Genomic DNA, 21,980 nt, shown 5'->3' on the forward strand with positions numbered 1-21,980 from the left:
TTGGAAGAACGGGACCTTATAAGGACTGGAATAGGAATAGCATATAATGCATCAACTGACCTGCTTTTGCAACAGATCCAATGGAACATAAGGAACCAAATCCAAGTGATTTGGATTCTAAGAATTTTGAGACTGAGCATATTTGACATAATCGCAAAAAGGTGGACTTAACTATACTACTGATGTGTTCATGATACGAGAGCTTGGGGGTTGAAAATAACACCTAAGATCTTAATAGTATTAACTGTTTCAAATGTATTGCTGTTAAGTATGATAGGGAGTTTAAGTTTGAGACCATCTTTCCAAGGAAATAACATTACCTTTGATTTGGAAATATTGAGTGCTAGTCTACTTCCGTCAAGACGTCTTGGGAGTTATCAATTGCTAGAGGATAATGGTAGGAGAGGATAGCGTAGTTGGTTTTAAGAAAGGTTTGGACAAGTTCCTGGAAGAAAAGTCCATAGTCTGTTATTGAGAAAGACATGGGGGAAGCCACTGCTTGCCCTGGATCGGTAGCGTGGAATATTGCTACTTCTTGGGTTTTGGCCACCGTGAGAACGGGCTACTGGGCTTGATGGACCATTGGTCTGACCCATTAAGGCTATTCTTATGTTCTTAAGATCGCTAAAATTCTAAGATGGCCCTCATTAAGAAAATCACACCAAAAAATGTGATGTTTTCACAGTAAACAAACCTCAAAAACAGAAATTTTAGGATTTTGGGGGTGTAAAACGGGAACATGTAGAAACCCTTAAACCTGAAATCCCATCCTCCCCGATTCCTCAGCCTGTACTCAGTGACCTGCAGCCTACCTCAAGCTGGGAATGCCTCTACAAAGCTCAACTATACCTCCACCCCTGTGGACCAACAGATGGGTGGAGGTGGGCATACGCAGCCAGCACCCTGCAAGACACCGCTGAGTCTCCAACAGATGCCAAACAGTCTGTGCTCGAACCCTCATTTAGCAGGAGAAAGGTGAGGATGAACCTAAGCTCTTGTGAAGTAAATGCAGGCTGGCTAACAGGTACTACCAGGGATTGGCCTGTCAGCTGCAACTGAAGTCTGTGACATCTTAATGTACACAGAGCTTGATAAACCCTGAACAAGGGATGAAAATGCATAAAAGTATGGAGAGCCAGAACATACTCCTGCAGGCATTTGTGCAGAAGGGGAAAATTGTAGAGGGAGCTAATGAGCCCAGTGAAGTAGAGCAGAGCACAGACAAAATCCAGAGTGGATTCCTTCTGCAGATGGGACGCAGCCATGGGGACACTACCCATCTGTCTAGAACAGGGGTGTCAAAGTCCCTCCTTAAGGGCCTCAATCCAGTCGGGTTTTCAGGATTTCCCCAATGAGATCTATTAGCATACAATGAAAGCAGGGCATGCAAATAGATCTCATGCATATTCATTGGGGAAATCCTGAAAACCCAACTGGATTGAGGCCCTCGAGGAACGACTTTGACACCTCTGGTCTAGAATGTTTCACCTATTGCACTGGAAATGCTAAAGTTTTACTGGCCACATACTAATAGCAAATTTAGTGCATGGCCATCACTACAAAAAAATGAAAATGGTACAAAGGGCCTTAGCATGCAGGAAAGACCTACATAGGAATGTACTTAAGGCCATATTTTACCCTAAGTGACTTGCTCATGATCACAAGGAGCTGCAGGGGGCTTTGAATCGAACTCCCCGTTCTCATTTTTTCCCACACTTAGAATTTGTCTTAAGCATCATAGAATAAAGAAACAAAATGGGTAATGAAATAGAAGTTTAAAAAAGTAATTTATTTCATTAAAATAAGCTAAATATTAATATTCAGAAGTCATCTCCTCATTTAAGAACAAGTCTGTTGTCTGAAGAGTGGTAGAGGTTAATGTGCAACATCTCTGTTCTTCTGATTACCACATTCATTGCTGAGAAGAAAAGCCTACAAGATAAAGAAAAGTTTTACTTACATATTAATGTTCACAGTATTTTAGCTACAAATATTTAGCAATTTATGGTTCATAAATCATAATCCACAAACAGCAAGAAAAATAAGGTCCATGAAGAACAAAGTCAACCAAAATACAGCATCGTGGTATAGTAAAGGTAGGAGGCGCCCAGGGCATTGGCATCTCCCCATGCCCCCTAACCCCACTCACGCTCTCCCCTCTCTAAATCTTCACCAGCATAAGTGGCTGCTCCAGCATGCTCCTCGCATCAGCATTGGATTCCCGTCTGACATCACTTCCTAGCCCCATGACCCAGAAGTGATTCAGAGGGGAACTAGGCTGGTGCGAACAACAGACAGAAGTTGCTCACACTAGTGAAGATCTACAGAGGTACGGGGTAGGAGAAGGGATGGCGTGAATATGGCATAAGGTGCTTGCGCCCCCCCCCTTACTACACCACTGGGAACACACCAAATATATGAGTGAGATATAATCAAACCAGGTCTTTATTATGAAAACAGGATACAACACAGGCCGTGTTTCAGTAAAAGTCTTCATCAGGAGTCCATATTAAAAAGGTGTGTGGTTTCCATACTTATTTTTTCCTTCTGAGCTTGAAGCAGAGAAAGTATTTAGTACTGATTTGATATGGACTCCTGATGAAGGCTTTTACTGAAATACGGCCTGTGTTGGGTCCTATTTTCATAATAAGATCTGATTTGATTATTTCCCATTCATTCAATTTTTTATACCGTTCTCCCAAGAGAGCTCAGAACGGTTTACATGAATTTTATTCAGGTACTCAAGCATTTTCCCCTCTCTATCCCAGCAGGCAAGGGGGGGGGGGGGATTAAGTAACTTCCCGGAGTCACAAGGAACAGTGTGAGTTTTAACCTACAACCTCAGGATGTTGAGGATGTAGCTTTAACCACTGCACCACACTCTCCTGGTGTGTTCCTAGCGTATAATCATAATACATTAGATAAGGTACAGCATCACACTATAAAATCCAGAGTCATCTAACGTATAATTTTTCTGTTTAACTGAAAAATACATAGCATAATGAACAGTATAGAACAAAGGACAATTATTTAGTGAAAATCTTTCTTATCAAGCTTCCCTATCCACAACAACAGTTCTGATCTGATCAATTTCTTTGAGTGGGTGACCAGAGAATCATATAGAGGATGTGCGCTACATGTGGTGTATTTAGATTTTAGCAAAGCCTTTGACAGTGTTCCTAAACTAAACTAAACTAAACCTTAAGTTTATATACCGCATCATCTCCACGGAAGTAGAGCTCGGCACGGTTTACAAGAACTTAAAAATGAGAAAGGGTAGGAAAAGGTTTACATAAGTTTATAAATCGAGTGGAAAAGTAAGGGAAAAGAAATTACATGTTAGAGAAGAGCCAGGTTTTTAGTTGCTTGCGGAATAAATGGAGGGAGCTCAGGTTCCGCAGCGGGATAGTAAAGTCATTCCAGAGACCTGTGATTTTGAAAAGAAGTGATTTTCCCAGTTTACCTGCGTGGAGAATACCATGTAGGGAGGGGAAGGATAGTTTTAATTTATGGGCGGTCCTGGTGGAGTCAGGGCACGAGGAGTTGAAAGAAAGTGGGAGAGCAGAAAGGACTACAGGGTGAAACTGAAAGAAGTCAAGAGAGAGATACGTTTGGCGAAGGCACAGGCGGAAGAACAAATGGCTAAAAATGTAAAAAAGGGAGATAAAAATTTTTTCAGATATATTAGTGAAAGGAGGAAGATAAAAATGGAATTGCTAGGCTAAAAGATGCTGGGAACAAATATGTGGAGAGTGATGAGGAGAAAGCAAATGTGCTAAACAAATACTTCTGTTCTGTGTTCACAGAAGAAAATCCTGGAGAAGGACTGAGATTATCTGGCAAAGTTACACGAGAAAATGGAGTAGATTCTGCACCGTTCACGGAGAAGGGTGTTTATGAGCAACTTGAAAAACTGAAGGTGGACAAAGCGATGGGACCAGACGGGATCCATCCCAGGATACTAAGGGAGCTCAGAGAGGTTCTGGCGAGTCCTATTAAAGATTTGTTCAACAAATCTCTGGAGACGGGAGTGATTACTGGGGATTGGAGGAGAGCGGATGTGGTCCCTATTCATAAAAGTGGTCACAGGGATGAAGCAGGAAACTATAGGCCGGTGAGCCTCACTTCAGTTGTTGGAAAAATAATGGAAGTGTTGCTGAAAGAAAGGATAGTGTACTTCCTTGAATCTAATGGGTTACAGGATCCGAGGCAACATGGCTTTACAAAAGGTAAATCGTGCCAAACGAACCTGATTGAATTTTTTGATTGGGTGACCAGAGAGCTGGATCGAGGACATATGCTAGATGTAATTTACTTGGATTTCAGCAAAGCCTTTGATACAGTTCCTCATAGGAGGCTGTTGAACAAACTTGAAGGGCTGAAGTTAGGACCCAAAGTGGTGAACTGGGTCAGAAACTGGCTGTCGGACAGACGCCAGAGGGTGGTGGTTAATGGAAGTCGCTCGAAGGAAGGAAAGGTGACTAGTGGAGTCCCTCAGGGTTCGGTGCTGGGGCCAATCCTGTTCAATATGTATGTGAGTGACATTGCTGAAGGGTTAGAAGGAAAAGTGTGCCTTTTTGCAGATGATACCAAGATTTGTAACAGAGTAGACACCGAAGAGGGAGTGGAAAATATGAAAAAGGATCTGCAAAAGTTAGAGGAATGGTCTAATGCCTGGCAACTAAAATTCAATGCAAAGAAATGCAGAGTAATGCATTTGGGGATTAATAATAGGAAGGAACCATATATGCTGGGAGGAGAGAAGCTGATATGCACGGACGGGGAGAGGGACCTTGGGGTGATAGTGTCCGAAGATCTAAAGGCGAAAAAACAGTGTGACAAGGCAGTGGCTGCTGCCAGAAGGATGCTGGGCTGTATAAAGAGAGGCGTAGTCAGTAGAAGGAAGAAGGTGTTGATGCCCCTGTACAGGTCATTGGTGAGGCCCCACTTGGAGTATTGTGTTCAGTTTTGGAGACCGTATCTGGCGAAAGACGTAAGAAGACTTGAGGCGGTCCAGAGGAGGGCGACGAAAATGATAGGAGGCTTGCGCCAGAAGACGTATGAGGAGAGACTGGAAGTCCTGAATATGTATACCCTAGAGGAAAGGAGAGACAGGGGAGATATGATTCAGACGTTCAAATACTTGAAGGGTATTAACGTAGAACAAAATCTTTTCCAGAGAAAGGAAAATGGTAAAACCAGAGGACATAATTTGAGGTTGAGGGGTGGTAGATTCAGGGGCAATGTTAGGAAATTCTACTTTACGGAGAGGGTAGTGGATGCCTGGAATGCGCTCCCGAGAGAGGTGGTGGAGAGTAAAACTGTGACTGAGTTCAAAGAAGCGTGGGATGAACACAGAAGATTTAGAATCAGAAAATAATATTAAATATTGAACTAGGCCAGTTACTGGGCAGACTTGCACGGTCTGTGTCGGTGTATGGCCGTTTGGTGAAGGATGGGCAGGGGAGGGCTTCAATGGCTGGGAGGGTGTAGATGGGCTGGAGTAAGTCTTAACAGAGATTTTGGCAGATGGAACCCAAGCACAGTACCGGGTAAAGCTTTGGATTCTTGCCCAGAAATAGCTAAGAAGAAAAATTAAAAAAAATAAAATAAAAATTTTAAATTGAATCAGGTTGGGCAGACTGGATGGACCATTCGGGTCTTTATCTGCCGTCATCTACTATGTTACTATGTTACTATGTTTTTAGGGAAGGAAGGATGCCGTGAATAATCTTAAAAGCCAGGCAAGAGCATTTGAATTTGACTCTGGAAATCACTGGGAGCCAATGAAGATTGGCCAGGAGTGGGGAGATGTGGTCAGATTTACGTTTTGCAAAAATCAGCTTGGCTGCCATTACAATAGTCAAGTTTGGATAGGATGATGGATTGGACAAGGACGGCGAAATGTTTTTGGCGGAAGAAGGGTCTTGCTTTCCTTAGCATGTGGAGGCTGAAAAAGCATGATTTTGTCAAGGAGTTGAAGTGGTCGTTGAGAGAGAGAGAGGAATCGATAATGATGCCAAGGACCTTGCTTGAGAACTCAAGGTGTAAGGCAGTGCCTGAGGGCAGTGCGAAGAGGGTGGGCAGGTGTTCTAACTTTGGGCCAAGCCAGAGTAATTTTGTTTTTGATTCATTTAGTTTCATCTGTACCGAGAGGGACCAGAAGTGGAGTCTCATTATGCAGGATGTTATGTTATCGTGGAGGTTGGTGAGGTTCTGGTCTGTTTCAAGAAGGACAAGGATATCGTAGATTGTTTCAAGGGGGGAAAGCTGGAAGAGCTTCAATGAGGACATATAGATATTAAAAAGGATAGGGGAAAGGGGTGATCCCTTAGGGACACCGCAAGAAGGAGACCAAGGAGTGGACATGGTGCCATTAGAGTTGATAGTGTAGGAGCGAGAGCGAAGGAAGTTTGAAAACCAATTAAGAACGGTGGAATCAATTCCTATCTCGGAAAGTTGATAAAGTAGTATGTCGTGGTGGATGACATCAAAAGCAGCAGAGAGGTCGAATTGTAACAGAACAGCGAATTTGTTTCGAGAATGTAGTTGTTGCACCTTTGATATTAGGGAGACAAGGAGGGACTCGGTGCTGAAGCTGGGTCTAAAGCCATGTTGATAGGGGGAGAGAATGGAGAATCTCTCTAGATAAGAAGATAGCTGGGTAGCGACTATGGACTCAAGCAGTTTGGTTAGGAGGGGGATATTTGCTATGGGGCAGTAGTTCGATGGTGAGGAGGGGTCGAGATCAACTTTTTTCAAAAGAGGGGATAAGGCAATGTGTCCCATTTCTGTAGAGAACAGGCCAGATAGTAGGGCAGTGTTTACAAGATTGGTGAGGGAGGAGATGGAATGCTCAGGAATGTTATCGTAAAGGTAGGATGGGAAAGGATCTAGGATACATTTGCAGGATTTCAATTTGAGACAAAGTTTAGAGATCTGGGATTCGGAGGCTATTTCGAAGGCAGTCCAGGATCTATCAGCAGGGATAGGGTTGGAGTCGTTGGGAGGTAGAGAATTGTAGGAGATAGTTAGGGGGAAAGAGCTTCTTATGGTAATTATCTTATCGTTAAAAAATTTGGCTAGGTCGTTAGCAGATGGTGGAGAGAGGGGGGTGGTGGAGTCATTTTTTGAGGTTAAATTACGCCAGATGTTGAACAGTGTACTAGTTTGGTTTTTTGATCTGGTGATTTTGTCACCATAGAAATTTTTTCTTGCTTTTGTCAATACCGTGTTGTAGAACTTGATATTGTCTCTCCAGGATTGTCTGTCAGAAGGGGATTTTGATTTTTTCCATTTACGCTCCAGTGCTCGACATTTCTGCTTCAATTCCCTATGATATGGAAGATACCAGGGAGCTTTGCGGGAGTGGGAGATAGGTTTAGTACAGAGGGGAGCAAGAGCGCGGTAAGTGGATTCAGAAAGGGTTACCCAGTTGTGCCAGTTGGAGTCAGGGTCAGTATGGTCAGGAAAAGGAGGGAGTTGGTTGGGAAATTGGGACCAGAACTGTTCACTCGTGATTTTTTTTTGCGGTAGGTGATATAGTTTGTGGCTCGCGGAGGAGTGCCCAGATGGGACATGAAAATGGGAAGGCAGACGGAGCCAAGAAGGTGATCAGACCAGGGGACATGTTCCCAACGCGCTTCTTCAACAGAAGTTTTGTGTTCCGTCCGATCGAGGAAGCTGATGATATCTAGAGTATGCCCCTTATCATGGGTAGGGGTGGGCGGAGGGGCAGTGAAACCAAGGGAGGTGAGGAAGTCATTGAAATCAGTTGCATCCTTGTTGGTGATATCGTCTAGGTGGAGGTTAATATCGCCAATGATCAATAGTCTCTGGAATTTTAGGAAGGCCCTTGTTATGGTCTCTAGGACAAGTTCGGAGGATTTGTTCCAGGGGGTGGGTGGGCGGTAAAGTAGCAGGATACCTAATGGGTAGGGATGGAGTTTGTGGTTTACCGAGGCTAGCAAGAATTCTAGTGATGTATGGCTGCCCTTTTCAAGGAGCTGGACATTGAAAAATGATTTGTAAAGCAGGGCCAGGCCTCCTCCCCTCCGGTTGGTTCTGGGTAAGAAGAGACCATAGTAGCCAGGGGGGCAGAGTTCGTTTTGTGTGAAAGAGTCATCTCTTTCAATCCATGTTTCTGTGATGCACAGGAAACCAGGGTCAAAATCTCCGAGTAAGTCTTTTAGTATTTGGGTTTTGTTTTGGGCTGATTTGGCGTTACAGTAGAGAATTGGGACTGGGGTGAGAGAGTCCGAGGTATAGAAACATAGAAAAAGATGGCAGATAAGGGCCGCGGCCCATCTAGTCTGCCCACCCCAATGACCCTCCCCTATTTAACTCTGTGCAGAGATCCCACGTGACGATCCCATTTCTTCTTAAAATCAGGCACGCTGCTTGCCTTGATCACCTGAAGTGGAAGTCTATTCCAGCGATCAACCACTCTTTCGGTGAAAAAGTATTTCCTGGTGTCGCCGTGCAATTTCCCCCCCCCTGATTTTCCATGGATGTCCTCTTGTCGCCGGACCTTTGAAAAAGAAGATATCCTCTTCTACCTCGATACGGCCCGTGAGGTACTTGAACGTCTCAATCATATCTCCCCTCTCTCTGCGTTCCTCGAGTGAGTATAACCGCAATATATCCAGCCGTTCCTCGTACGGGAGATCTTTGAGTCCCGAGACCATCCGGGTGGCCATTCGCTGGACTGACTCAAGCCTCAGTACATCCTTGCGGTAATGAGGCCTCCAGAATTGCACGCAGTATTCCAGATGGGGCCTCACCATGGATCTATACAACGGCATAATGACTTCAGGCTTACGGCTGATGAAACTCCTACGTATATATCCTATGATCTGCCTAGCCTTAGATGAAGCCCGCTCCACTTGATTGGCAGTCTTCATGTCTTCACTGATGATCACCCCTAAGTCCCGTTCTGCAACAGTCCTTGCTAGGATCTTGCCATTTAGGGTGTAAGTCTCGCATGGATTTTGACTGCCAAGGTGCATGACTTTGCATTTCTTGGCATTGAAAGTCAGTTGCCAGGTCCTTGACCATTGCTCCAATAGGAGTAGGTCGTGTTTCATATTGTTCGTTGGGCTCTTGCTTGTTATATTACATAGTTTGGCGTCATTGGCGAATAACGTTATTTTACCGCAAAGCCCCTCAGCCAAGTCCCTTATAAAGATATTGAAAAGGATCGGGCCTAAGACCGAGCCCTGTGGCACTCCGCTGATCACTGCCGTCGTTACGGAGGGGGTGCCGTTCACCACCACCCTCTGAAGCCTACCACCAAGCCAGTCCCCAACCCATTTTGTCAAAGTGTCACCTAATCCTATAGAACTCATTTTGCACAACAACCTGCGGTGTGGGACACTATCAAATGCTTTGCTGAAGTCCAAGTATACAATGTCCAAGGACTCTCCAACATCGAGCTTCCCCGTCACCCAGTCAAAGAAGCTGATCAAGTTGGATTGGCAGGATTTCCCCTTGGTTGGGTAGGTTGGCAGGAGAAACAGGTTTTAAGGAGGAGTGATTGACTCCACGGTGTTTTGTGAAAGGATGGGATCTGGTTCGTACTAGTATGGGAATTTTACGGCCAGGGCAGGTGCTGTTGGAGTATGTGGAGTCGGGGGAGGTGGGGGGGAGGGGTTTAGGCAGAGAGAAGAGCTGGTGAGTTAGCATAGTAGGAGAAGGAGGAGCCAGAATGGTGGTTTCATGTTGGGAAATGAGGAGAAACCCACGAGTGGGGGTTGGGTTTGCCAGGCAGGTGGGGGAGAGTTTGGTCGGATGAGGACTGAGGGAAATAGGAGAGGGACAAAAACTGAGGGAGAATTTGCACGCAATTGGAAAGCTGATGAGGTACTGACGGTGTGGGGTTAACAGTAGCTAGTTGTGAGATACAGACTGAGGTGGGGCTAAGCATATGAACTAGTAAGATAGACACAGGGATTATGCTTAGATGGAAGACAGTGATAACAAGTCTGTGTAAGCAGTAGTAGACTGTACTATACATGCAGTACTGACTAAACATGCAGTAACAAATTTTATAAGCAATAGCAGGCTATAAATGCAATAACGGGTTATAGAAGCAGATTGTGCAGGATATAACAGGCTTTGGTGCAGATCATAACAATTTATAACGTGCAGTACATGCAGTTTATAGAACGTGCAGATTATGGCAGGGGCGTACCAAGAGGGGGGCGGGAGGGGCCCTGAGGAGGTGCTTCCGGCCTTGCCGTTCAGTCCCCCCCACCCCCGAAGGACCGCTCGCCCCACTGACCTTCCTGTACCACCTGTGAAGCAGCCCGCAGTAGGATTGCGACGTCAGCGATCCCTGAGCTGCTTGGGCGCTGCTTCCTGCACCGCGGTCCCGCCCCTCCTCTGACGTCAGAGGAGGGGCGGGACCGCGGCGCAGGAAGCAGCGCAGGGATAGCTGACGTCGTGATCCTGCTGCGGCTACTTCATAGGTGGTGCAGGAAGGTCAGTGGGGCGAGCGGTCCTTCGGGGGTGGTGGGGGGGGACTGAACGGCAAGGCCGGGAGCATAGGTAGTGCTGCTTCATAGGTGGTGCGGGGAGGCCAGGGGGGCGAGCGGTCCTTCGGGGTGGGGTGGGCGGGCAGGCAGGCTTTCAAGGGGGCGGGGGTGACAGGCAAGCAGGCCTTCAAGGGGGGACAGGCCTTCAAGGGGGGGGCAGGCAAGCCTTCAAGGGGGGGGACAGGCCTTCGGGGGGGTGTTCAGACCTTCAAGGGGGAGGGACAGGCCTTCAAGGGGGGGCAGGCAGGCCTTCAAGGGGGGGCAGGCAGGCCTTCAAGGGGGGACAGGCAGGCCTTCAAGGGGGACAGGCAGGCCTTCAAGGGGGTGGGACAGGCCTTCAAGGGGGGGGACAGGCCTTCAAGGGGGGGACAGGCCTTCAAGGGGGGGACAGGCCTTTGGGGGGTGCAGGACTTCAGGGGGGGTGCAGACCTTCAAGGGGGTGCAGGCCTTCAAGGGGGGGGACAGGCCTACAAGGGGGGGACAGGCCTACAAGGGGGTGGGACAGGCCTACAAGGGGGTGGGACAGGCCTACAAGGGGGTGGGACAGGCCTTCAAGGGGGGTGCAGGCCTTCGGGGGGTGCAGACCTTCAAGGGGGGTGCAGACCTTCAAGGGGGGTGCAGACCTTCAAGGGGGTGCAGACCTTCAAGGGGGTGCAGACCTTCAAGGGGGGGACAGGCCTTCAAGGGGGGGACAGGCCTTCAAGGGGGGGGGACAGGCAGGCAGGCCTACAAGGGGGTGGGACAGGCCTTCAAGGGGGGGGGGGACAGGCCTTCATGGGGGGGACAGGCAGGCAGGCCTTCAAGGGGGGACAGGCCTACAAGGGGGAGGGACAGGCCTTCAAGGGGGGGACAGGCCTACAAGGGGGAGGGACAGGCCTTCAAGGGGGGGACAGGCCTACAAGGGGATGGGACAGGCCTTCAAGGGGGGACAGGCCTTTGGGTGGGACCCTGGTTTAGAAGTACCACGGAGGGAAGGGGGTGTTCAAAGAGACGTGCATATGCCAAACTTTGGGGGGGGGGAGGAAGAAATAATGGGTCTGAAAATAGAGGAGAGGGAGAGAGATGATGGACCATGGGATTTAGGGACAGAAGGAACAGAAAGGGAGAGAAATTGGACACAAGGGATGGTGTGGAGGAGGGATAGAGATACTGGATAGGAGGGTAATTGGGAAAAGAAAGGGAGAGATGGTGGACTCTGGGGTGGTGGGGAAGGAGGGAGAGATGCCGGATGAAAGGGTAGTTAAGAAAAGGTGGATCTGTGGAGGGAGATGAAAAAAAGGAAAGATACCAGACTTCCTGGGGAGGGAAGGGAAATGGAAAGGGAGGACAGAGTTGGCAGATGGATGGTTAGCACGCAGAAAGAAGAAAGAAGGAGACCCTGGCAAGTAAGTTATCAGAGAAAACCAGAGCCTTGGACCAACAAGATTTGAAATATAACCAGACAACAAAAGGTAGAAAAATTAATTTTATTTTCTGTTTTGTGATTATAATATGTCAGATTTGAAATGTGTATCCTGCCAGAGCTGGTGTTGGACTGCAAACGTGAGCTAGGATTTAACAGAGAGAGGAAAAGTCCTTTTTGTTTCTTTATTTTATTTACACCACAGCGCCAGTGTGGTTAGGAGAAGCCAAAGGGGGTGAAAAAGCTATAAAACCCACCAGGAGTTTTGAAAAAAATCACCCAACTGGGCAGGAAAATCGAATTGAAAAACCAATTCAATAGGCTGAATCGAATCGAAATTTTTTTTCCTGAATCTGGCAGCATTAGTTTGCGCTACTGTCTTAGACTTTAGGACCTGGGATTGGGGAGAGATGGCATCCTCAGTACTTTATAATGCAAGTGAAATGAGGATTTGGTCAGACTTTTGAAGGGTCTGCAGAAAAAAAATATTGTATAGGCCGGGGACTTGAGACAGCAGGAAATGGGAACTTTTCTTCCTTCTATTTTTGTGAATGGAAAGGCTGAGGATGTCAGAGAGTTCAGTTAAAATATGTGCTTTATAAGAAAATATAATAATGTGTTTTATAAAGTTTATAGCATAGCTGGCCTACCCAGTGAGGTGTTCCTAGTGGTGGTGGTGGCGTGTCAATGTGTTGAGAGGAAGAGGTGGTCTGGGAAATTCTGCTGAGCAAACTCCGGGCCCATTTCCACCCCCCAGTTAGTCCACTCCACTCAACTGGTTCACACACTGAGTGGGTCTTTGGGTGTTGTTTTGGGATCTCTTCCAGTGGTTTATCAGTATCTCCTTCTGGTCCAAGGAAGTAAACTTTGTTATCCTTAGCATTGACCTACAGAATATGTTTGTAACAGTGCTGCTTGTGTGGCATTAGGCTATGTAGTGATCGAAAGAAAAAAACAGACCTTTGCACATTTTTGCACTATATGGTGGGTGTATGAGGAGATTCACATTTCCTGCACAGCTAAGTCCATGTGCAGTTACCTTGTGCTGTATTTGACATCTAGCAAGGTCTCTGTTTGAAATGAAAGATCTAAACTTAAAAATGAAGTGGCCAGAAGTTATGGTAAAAGCAGATAGTGTAGCTGGTTTTAAGAAAGATTTGGACAAATTCCTGGAGGAAAAGTCCATAATCTGTTATTAAGACATGGGGGAAGTGTCTGCTTGCCCTGGATCGGTAGCATGGAATGTTGCTACTCTTTGGGTTTTGACCAGGTATTAGTGTCCTGGATTGGCTACCATGAGAATGGGCTACTGGGCATGATGGACCATTGGTCTGACCCAGTTAGCCTATTCTTATGTTATGTTCTCATCTGTAGGGGCCTTTGTTTTCACTTCTTATTTTAATGTATTTTTTTTCTGGGAACTTATCAGTGTTTTTTATAATGTGAACAAAAATGGAAGAGAATTAATGTGTGTGGGATGAGGGGGTAACTAATTTCTTTAGCTAAATAATTCAATCCACTTCAAACAGACATAGGAGAACTCACGCACCATTCACACACCCTCCAACCAAAAACGTCAAAAGAAAAAACTGTTCGACAACCTCCTAGCCATTCGAGCTGCAACACTCGACCCCCAACTCTACAACCAATTGACATCGACCACAGACTGCAAAACCTTCAAAAAGAAATAAAAACCCTTCTATTCAAAAAACACATAAAACCGAACTAACACAATCAGAACTGTCCCAAGCATCACCTGCAACTACTCCATATGTACTTCTGATGTCATGACAATTCAGACATAATTTATGTTATGTTATGTTTGGAATATAAGAAAATTTTCACTGCCTGTTTCTATTCTGACCATTTATTCCGTTTCATGGTCATTACAAAAAATATTTTTTTACATGGGGGGGTGTCAAAAAATGATGGGCCCCGGGTGCCACATACCCTAAGTACGCCACTGGATTATGGTACATGCAATTTATAGTGCCTGCAATGGGTAGAACAGGCAGATGATGGTATTCGCAAGACGTGTCTGCAAGCCCATTCACTTGGTGTGATTTGTGGTTTGCTGACCCAGGGGGAGGGGCGGAGCTGGTTCACACGCCCGGCTGCAGGGGGGCAGTTTGAAAATGCTGCCGAATGCAGCAAGAAGGGAGATCCGACGAGCACTGTGAGGGAGCTAGAAAGAAAAGGAATTGGGCAGTACTTAGCAAATTAAACAAATTGAACTAAAATAAAATTGTGTAGAACTTAAACGGAGTCAAACCCGAGCCCGAGTGATTTTATAGGAGGGGGCTTGCTGCCAACGAACGGCGCTTAAGCAGGGTCATGAAGTTCTCCTTTCCCGGCTGGCTGGGGGGGGGAGGCAGACCAAAACTCGGGTGGGTGAGCAGGAGAATGGAGGCTGCTTTCGTGCAGTGGCTAAGAGGGATAAAGATTTTCTCCCCTGTTGGCTCGGGGGAGGGGTGGAGCAGAGGCCAGGTGCCCTGCTGGAGAGGGCTCCGATGCTGGTCTCAGTGCAGGAACGGTGCTTTTTCAAAAGAGTTTCTCCCCTGCTGGTTCAGGGGGAGGGGTGGAGCAGAGGCCAGGTGCCCTGCTGGAGAAGGCTCCGATGCTGGTCTCAGTGCAGGAACGGTGCTTTTTCAAAAGAGTTTCTCCCCTGCTGGTTCAGGGGGAGGGGTGGATCAGAGGCCAGGTGCCCTGCTGGAGAGGGCTCTGATGCTGGTCTCAGTGCAGGAACGGTGCTTTTTCAAAAGAGTTTCTCCCCTGCTGGTTCCATACAGACATGTAATAAATAAACTGAGTACCCTTGGGATGGGTCCCAAAATGATGGGCTAGGTCAGGAACTGGTTGAATGGAAGGCGACAGAGAGTAGTGATCAATGGGCCTGTACTTTTTAACATTTTTATAAATGATATTGAATTGTGGAACACATAGATAAACATGATTTAATGAGATGGAGTCAGAATGGGTTCAGCCGAGGGAGATCTTGCCTCACAAATTTGCTTGACTTCTTTGAAGGTGTGAATAAAGGTTAAGCCGGTTAATATAGTGTATCTAGATTTTCTTAAAGCTTTTGATAAAGTTCCTCACGAGAGGCTCCTGAGAAAATTAAAGTGTCATGGGATAGGTAGAAATGTTCAGTTGTGGGTTAGGAATTGGTTATTGGATAGAAATCAGTGGGTAGGGTAAAATGATTATTTTTCTCAATGAAGGAGAGTAAACAGTGGAATGCCGCAGGGGTCTGTACTGGGACCAGTGCTATTTAACTTATTTATAAATGATCTGGAAATTGGAATGACGAGTGAGGTGATTAAATTTGCAGATGACACTAAACTGTTCAAAGTTGTTATGTTGAAATGTATTTATTATATATCAAAGTGCAGTCAAACAAAGTATAACAATTTTCTTCAGAATATACACAGTACACATCCCTCCCCCCCATCCCCTACAACAACCAGACCATGAGTGCAAAGAGCATCAAATAAACAATGTCACACAATCAACTCCGAGCATAAGGAGTAAGATCCATCCAAAAGTGTTCCCAAATCAAACAAAAACGGCAGCCTGGACCAGTTTCAAAAGTTAAAAATTGCCTACGTTCCAATGAGGCATGAATCATGATCAATGACCTCCATTGACTATAAGTCGGTGGCTCAGGGGACAACCAGTTGGACAGAATGACCTTTTTCCCCAGAAGCATAACTCTAGCCACAAAGGCAGTCAAACCTTTAGGTTTAGGCGCTGCTATACATAAAAACCAAATAGTGCTCTCGGTGTTGGGGTCCACCGCCTGCCCCATATAGTTGTAGTGTATTGACCCAAACTATTTCAAAAATGAATAATATGGGGGAAGGACCAAAACATGTGAACCAAGGTAGCGTGATCCTGAGCACATTTATGACAAAAGAGAGTATGAAGAGAGGCTAGCAAGGGAAGCACGAAATTTCAAACCGTTCTTTAGATATGTAAAAGGGAAGCAGCCGGCTAGGGAGGAGGTGGGACCGCTGGACGAAGGAGACGGGAAGGGAGCGGTGAAGGAGGAGAAAGAAGTCGCGGAAAGACTTAACATGTTCTTTACATCTGTATTTACAAACGAAGACACAACCAACATACCGGAACCTGAGCAAATCTTCAATGGAAATCAAGCAGAAAAATTAACATCCATGGAAGTGAGCCTTGATGATGTATACAGGCAGATAGAAAAACTTAAAACTGACAAATCCCCAGGTCCGGACGGAATTCATCCAAGGGTTTTGAAGGAATTAAAGGAGGAGATAGCGGAACTACTGCAGCAAATTTGCAACCTATCCTTGAAAACAGGCGCGATCCCGGAGGATTGGAAGATAGCCAACGTCACGCCCATCTTTAAAAAGGGATCAAGAGGTGACCCGGGAAACTATAGACCGGTGAGTCTGACCTCGGTTCCGGGAAAAATGGTGGAAGCACTGATAAAAGAAAACATCGATGAACATTTGGAAAGAAACAAACTTCTGATAACAAGCCAACATGGTTTCTGCAGGGGGAGATCGTGCCTAACTAACTTATTGCACTTCTTCGAAGGAATTAACAAACGGATGGACAGAGGAGAGACCCCCATAGACATCATATACCTTGATTTCCAAAAAGCCTTTGACAAGGTGCCTCACGAGCGTCTACTCCGCAAACTGAAGAACCATGGGATGGACGGAGACATACACAGATGATCAGAAACTGGTTGGTGGGTAGGAAACTGAGGGTAGGGGTGAAGGGCCACTACTCGGACTGGATGAGGGTCACGAATGGTGTTCCGCAGGGCTCGGTGCTCGGGCCATTGCTATTTAATATATTCATAAATGATCTAGAAACAGGGACGAAGTGTGAGATAATAAAATTTGCGGACGATACAAAACTATTTAGTGGAGCTGGGACTAAAGAAGAATGCAAAGAATTGCAAAGGGACTTGAACAAACTAGGGGAATGGGCGGCGAGATGGCAGATGAAGTTCAATGTTGAGAAATGTAAAGTATTGCATGTGGGAAGCAGAAACTCGAGGTACAACTATACGATGGGAGGGATGTTATTGAATGAGAGTACCCAAGAAAGGGACTTGGGGGTAATGGTGGACATGACAATGAAGCCAACGGCACAGTGCGCAGCGGCCGCTAAGAAAGCGAATAGAATGCTACCGTGTTTCCCCGATGATAAGGCAGGGCCATCACATAAGACAGCCCCCCCTTTTTAGAAAAAATTGTAAAATAAGGCACCCCCCCGCAAATAAGCCACCCCCCCCCCCCCCCGCAAATAAGCCACCCACCGATACCTGCGCTTACCCGAATCGGGTGGTACGGTGGGTGACTCCGTGTGGTCCCTCCGTCTACCACGGGGGTCGGCAACCCGCGGCTCCAGAGCCGCATGTGGCTCCGGTAGTGTGTCACGCAGGAATCCAACTTACAAGTCCGGTGTCGCGGCGGGAAATAGCCATGCTGAGCAGTGAGCTCAGCACGTACACAGATGAAAGCCTTGCTTGCTGATAGGTCCGGCGGCCGTGCCGTGCCGCCGGACCAATCAGCAAGCAAGGCTTTCATCTGTGTAGTGCTGAGCTCACTGCTCAGCATGGCTATTTCCCACTGCGACGCCGGACTTGTAAGTTGCATGCCTGAAAAAGAAATCATCCTGGCCGGGGTCGGTGTCATGCTCCGGAGATCTACAGCTTTCCTATCTCCCTCTCCCTTCTACCTGCTTCCGGCCACATCCCCTGCTCCGCGGCTCTCTTCGGCAACTCAGCAGCAGCGATCGACACAAGCTTCTGACGTCGGGGCCTACCCTCTGCGAGTCCCGCTTGTTTCAACTTCCTGTTTCCACAAAGGCGGGACTCGTAGAGGGAAGGCCTCGATGTCGGCAGCTTGTCTTGATCACCGCTGCTGACGAGTTGCTGAAGAGAGCCGCAGAGCAGGGGGATGTTGCCAGGTGCAGGTAGAAGGGAGAGGGCCAGATGCAGGACTCGTGGGTGAGGGAGGAGAAGAGAGAGGGGAGGGAAACAAAAGGAAATATTTCATACTGGGCTGGGCCGGAGTGGAGGGAGGGTGGAAAGACATTGAAAGGGTAAATAAGGCATCCCCCCGAAAATAAGCCCTCCAAAAAAAATAAGCCTTCCAAAAAAAATAAGACAGTGTCTTACCATCGGGGAAACACGGTAGGTATAATCAAGAAGGATATTACAACCAGGATGAAAGAAGTTATCCTGCCATTGTATCGGGCGATGGTGCGCTCGCATCTGGAATACTGCGTCCAATATTGGTCGCCGTACCTTAAGAAGGATATGGCGTTACTCGAGAGGGTTCAGAGGAGAGGGACATGTCTGATAAAAAGGATGGAAAATCTCTCATACGCTGAGAGATTGGAGAAACTGGGTCTCTTTTCCCAGGAAAAGAGGAGACTTAGAGGGGATATGATAGAGACTTATAAGATCATGAAGGGCATAGAGAAAGTGGAAAGAGATAGATTCTTCAAACTTTCGAAAAATAAAAGAACAAGAGGGCACTCGGAAAACTTGAAAGGGGACAGATTCAAAACGAATGCTAGGAAGTTCTTCTTTACCCAACGAGTGGTGGACACCTGGAATGCGCTTCCAGAGGGCGTAATAGGGCAGAGGACAGTACTGGGGTTTAAGAAAGGATTGGACAATTTCCTGCTGGAAAAGGGGATAGAAGGGTATAAATAGAGGATTACTGCATAGGTCCTGGACCTGTTGGGCTGCCGCGCGAGCGGACTGCTGGGCATGATGGACCTCAGGTCTGACCCAGCAGAGGCATTGCTTATGTTCTTATGAAATATAGAGACGGAGAATAAACTTAAATTGTAGTTCCCAGTGTAGGATGTTGGAGGACAACTTTCACATAGTTTTTAAAACTTGCTGCACTTGTGAAGCAGAAAGGTGACACTGAAGATCCTCCGCCCAGGTGACTGCCAAAATCTCAAGGTTGGAGCCTGGTTGACAGTCACGTATGCCTATGTGGTGAAATCTGAGTGGGATCAGCTGCTGGGCAGAAAGACTAAACATTTCTGATACAGCCTCCTGACAAGCCTCCGTTAAGTGACTAACAGGTAAGGAATGTGCATAATGGTAGATTTGAAAATATGCAAACATATCCATCTCTGGCAATCCAAATGTGCGTTTTAAGGACGCAAAGGAGGCTAAAGTCCCTTTCTCTGTATATAATTGGAAGATGTAGTGTAGGCCCTGGGTTGCCCACCTCTTAAAAGGCATGCTCTGTAAACCCAGCAGAAAGTCACAAGTTCCCTGAATCGGAAGAAATGGAGATTTCCCAGGTGACAATTTTAAACACCCACAAACCCATCGCGATGTTCACCTAGCAGGGGCAAACATAGGATATTGTGCCACCACGGAGCGAAGAGCCGGGTGGAGACATATAGCATATAACTAAAATGATAAGGAGACAGCAATGATAATTCCAACTGAGTAGCAGAAAAATATGAGGTACCCTTAAACCAAAATAAACTAACCCAAGTGGTTTAAAATTTAACCCAAAATGCAAAAACTATTACTTACCACTCATTTTAGAAAGTACAGCTAACAACTCTTAGCTTAACTCTTAGATGTTAGTTACAGGCCTCAGAGTTGGAGCCTACGCACAGTTGTGATATCACTAACTGAAACGATTAGCGTGGTGTTCTTGCTCCTGCTCCAATCATTGGCCAGGGGACCTGATGTTATTACTTTTTTATAACTTTTTAGTATTTTTAGTTTTTCATATTTTCAAACTTCATAAATATTCCAACAACCGATTTAAAAGTCTTATTCTCAGCAATATTTCTTCACCATATCTCTATACCAGTGTCCACAATTCAACAATTTGCTAGCATGCACTTATCCAGCTGGTTGAAAAAAAATTGACAAAAAACTACTTATCTTCAACAATGCTTGTTCCTAAAAATGCCGACGCGGCCAGCATTTCGCGGAGTTTATTCTTGTCCGCTGCTCAGGCATCAACTCAGAGTCATAGGTAAGGGAGCTGCTTGCTGCTTTCTAGTCCTGTGCTGGAGTAGTCTCCATTCCAGTTCAGTCAATCTGCAGTCATTAATGTGCCTCATCTGGCATTCCAGCACATATTCAACATCCCATAACCCCCCCCACTCCCTTGGAAGAAACATCCTGGAGTATGTCATGTATGGTCTTTTGCGCCCCCCCCTCCACACACACACATACATACATAGCGTTGTAACACTCTGGCGAGTTGCATCTGGTGAGTGTGTGATAATAAACACAGTAATACCTGAAATCTGTATAACAATTTTGGAGTACCATGTTATACAGGGCCACCCGTCCCGCCACTGACAGGGGAAAAGTTACCCAAAGCTTAAGCAACTGCAGTGTTTCTACTAAGAGGGAAGGGGCATTGCAAGCATACAGGGTAGAAACATCATGGGGTAACCACACACCTAAATGCCCCCTCCCATGTATCTTGCAAGGTAGATGGAATAGCTAAAGCTTTAGATTTATAATTCAACGAGAATCATGAATAGAACCAAAATTCTTCCATGGATTGCATAAGATGCGTGATGGAAGAATGGGGCTGCGTTAATGTAAAAATTGTCGGCAAAAGCCAACACCTTTACCGTGTGTTCTGAAAAAACCATCCCCACTACATCAGGATCCTTCGTGATCATTCTCAGAAAAGGCTCTAAATATAACAGAAAGAGGAGCTGTGACAATGGACAACCCTGTCAAGTTCCCCGTTCTATCGGGAAGGAATACGTTATAGTATCATTAACTAAGAGATGCGCCACCGGGCACATATACAAGGTCTTCAATGCCTGTGCATACCACCCCATCACCCTCAAATAGTCCAACACCCCAAGCATATAAGTCCAATTTACTTGGTCAAAAACTCAAGCCGCATCTAAGCTGACTAACAACATGGGAATATTATGGTATTGTGCCTGGGCCATAGCCAATATCACCTTTCGTACATTCTGGACCGATTGCCTACCACGGACAAAACCCACTTGTTCTGACCCTATTAATCTAGGAAGAAGGTGAGAAACACAATCTGTCAGTATCTTGGCCAGAATCTTAATGTCAATATTAAGGAGCGAAATAGGCCGATATGATTCTGGGGAAGTCGACTCCTTACCCGATTTCAAAATCAGAGTAATCAAGGCCTCGTTGGCTCCCGGGAGAAACCTTCCCCTATCAATAATTTGGGTATAATAATCCCGCAAAGGTGTACCAATCTGAGAGGACAGTAACTTATAAAACTCAGCTGTAAAACCATCCGGTCCAGGGGCTGAATAGTTTCACTGAAGTTGAATCACTTTCTGTAATTCTCTAATAGTAATGGATGTGATTAAATAATTAAGTTCAAGGTCTGTGAACTTGGGCATGCCTGAATCTTCCAGATAATCTAACACTAACAGAACTGGAAGTAAATGCAACCAAATATCCAATACAGAGCACTCTCAAAATTCTAGGAATACAATTAGACAGATGCTGCACAATGCAGACACAAATCCACAAAATCATACAAAAAGCATTCTTCACCATGCGAAACCTAAGAAAAATAAGAAAATTCCTTACCAAAGAACACTACAAGCTCATTGTTCAATCCCTCATACTTAGTACCTTAGATTACTGCAACAGCCTCTATCTACCTTGCCCAAACAACATGATAAAACAACTACAGACTGTTCAAAACACAGCCATCAGACTCATCTACTCACTTAGCAAATTTGACCACATCACTCCCGCCTATGTAGACGCGCACTGGCTTCCAATAAAAGCAAGAACTCAATTCAAATTCTATTGTCTACTATTTAAAGTAACCCATGGCACTGCCCCCAGCTACCTAAACAACCGCCTACACCGCTACCACTCACCCAGATCAAGGAGAACTCGGAACCTATTTACCTTCCCCCCACATAATGGTACCCGACGCAAGAAACTTTACGACAGCCTTCTGGCGACACAGGCAGCGAAAATTGACCCCACCATCACCAAACTAATGATCGAAACAACAGACATCAAAGTGTTTCGA

General features: G+C 46.1%; 1 protein-coding gene across 1 annotated transcript in view; it reads right to left on the minus strand.

Annotated features, from left to right (window-relative positions):
* Positions 1-1,768: 1,768 nt before the first annotated feature.
* Positions 1,769-21,980, minus strand: part of PIF1 (PIF1 5'-to-3' DNA helicase) — a 179,096-nt gene continuing 158,884 nt past the window's right edge. The window contains 1 exon segment of the mRNA XM_033916027.1: positions 1,769-1,932. Within this exon segment, the coding sequence (XP_033771918.1) occupies positions 1,876-1,932 (57 nt within the window). The 3' untranslated portion in view covers positions 1,769-1,875.

Source organism: Geotrypetes seraphini, chromosome 12, assembly GCF_902459505.1.
Source record: "Geotrypetes seraphini chromosome 12, aGeoSer1.1, whole genome shotgun sequence".
NCBI classification, from domain to species: domain Eukaryota; kingdom Metazoa; phylum Chordata; class Amphibia; order Gymnophiona; family Dermophiidae; genus Geotrypetes; species Geotrypetes seraphini.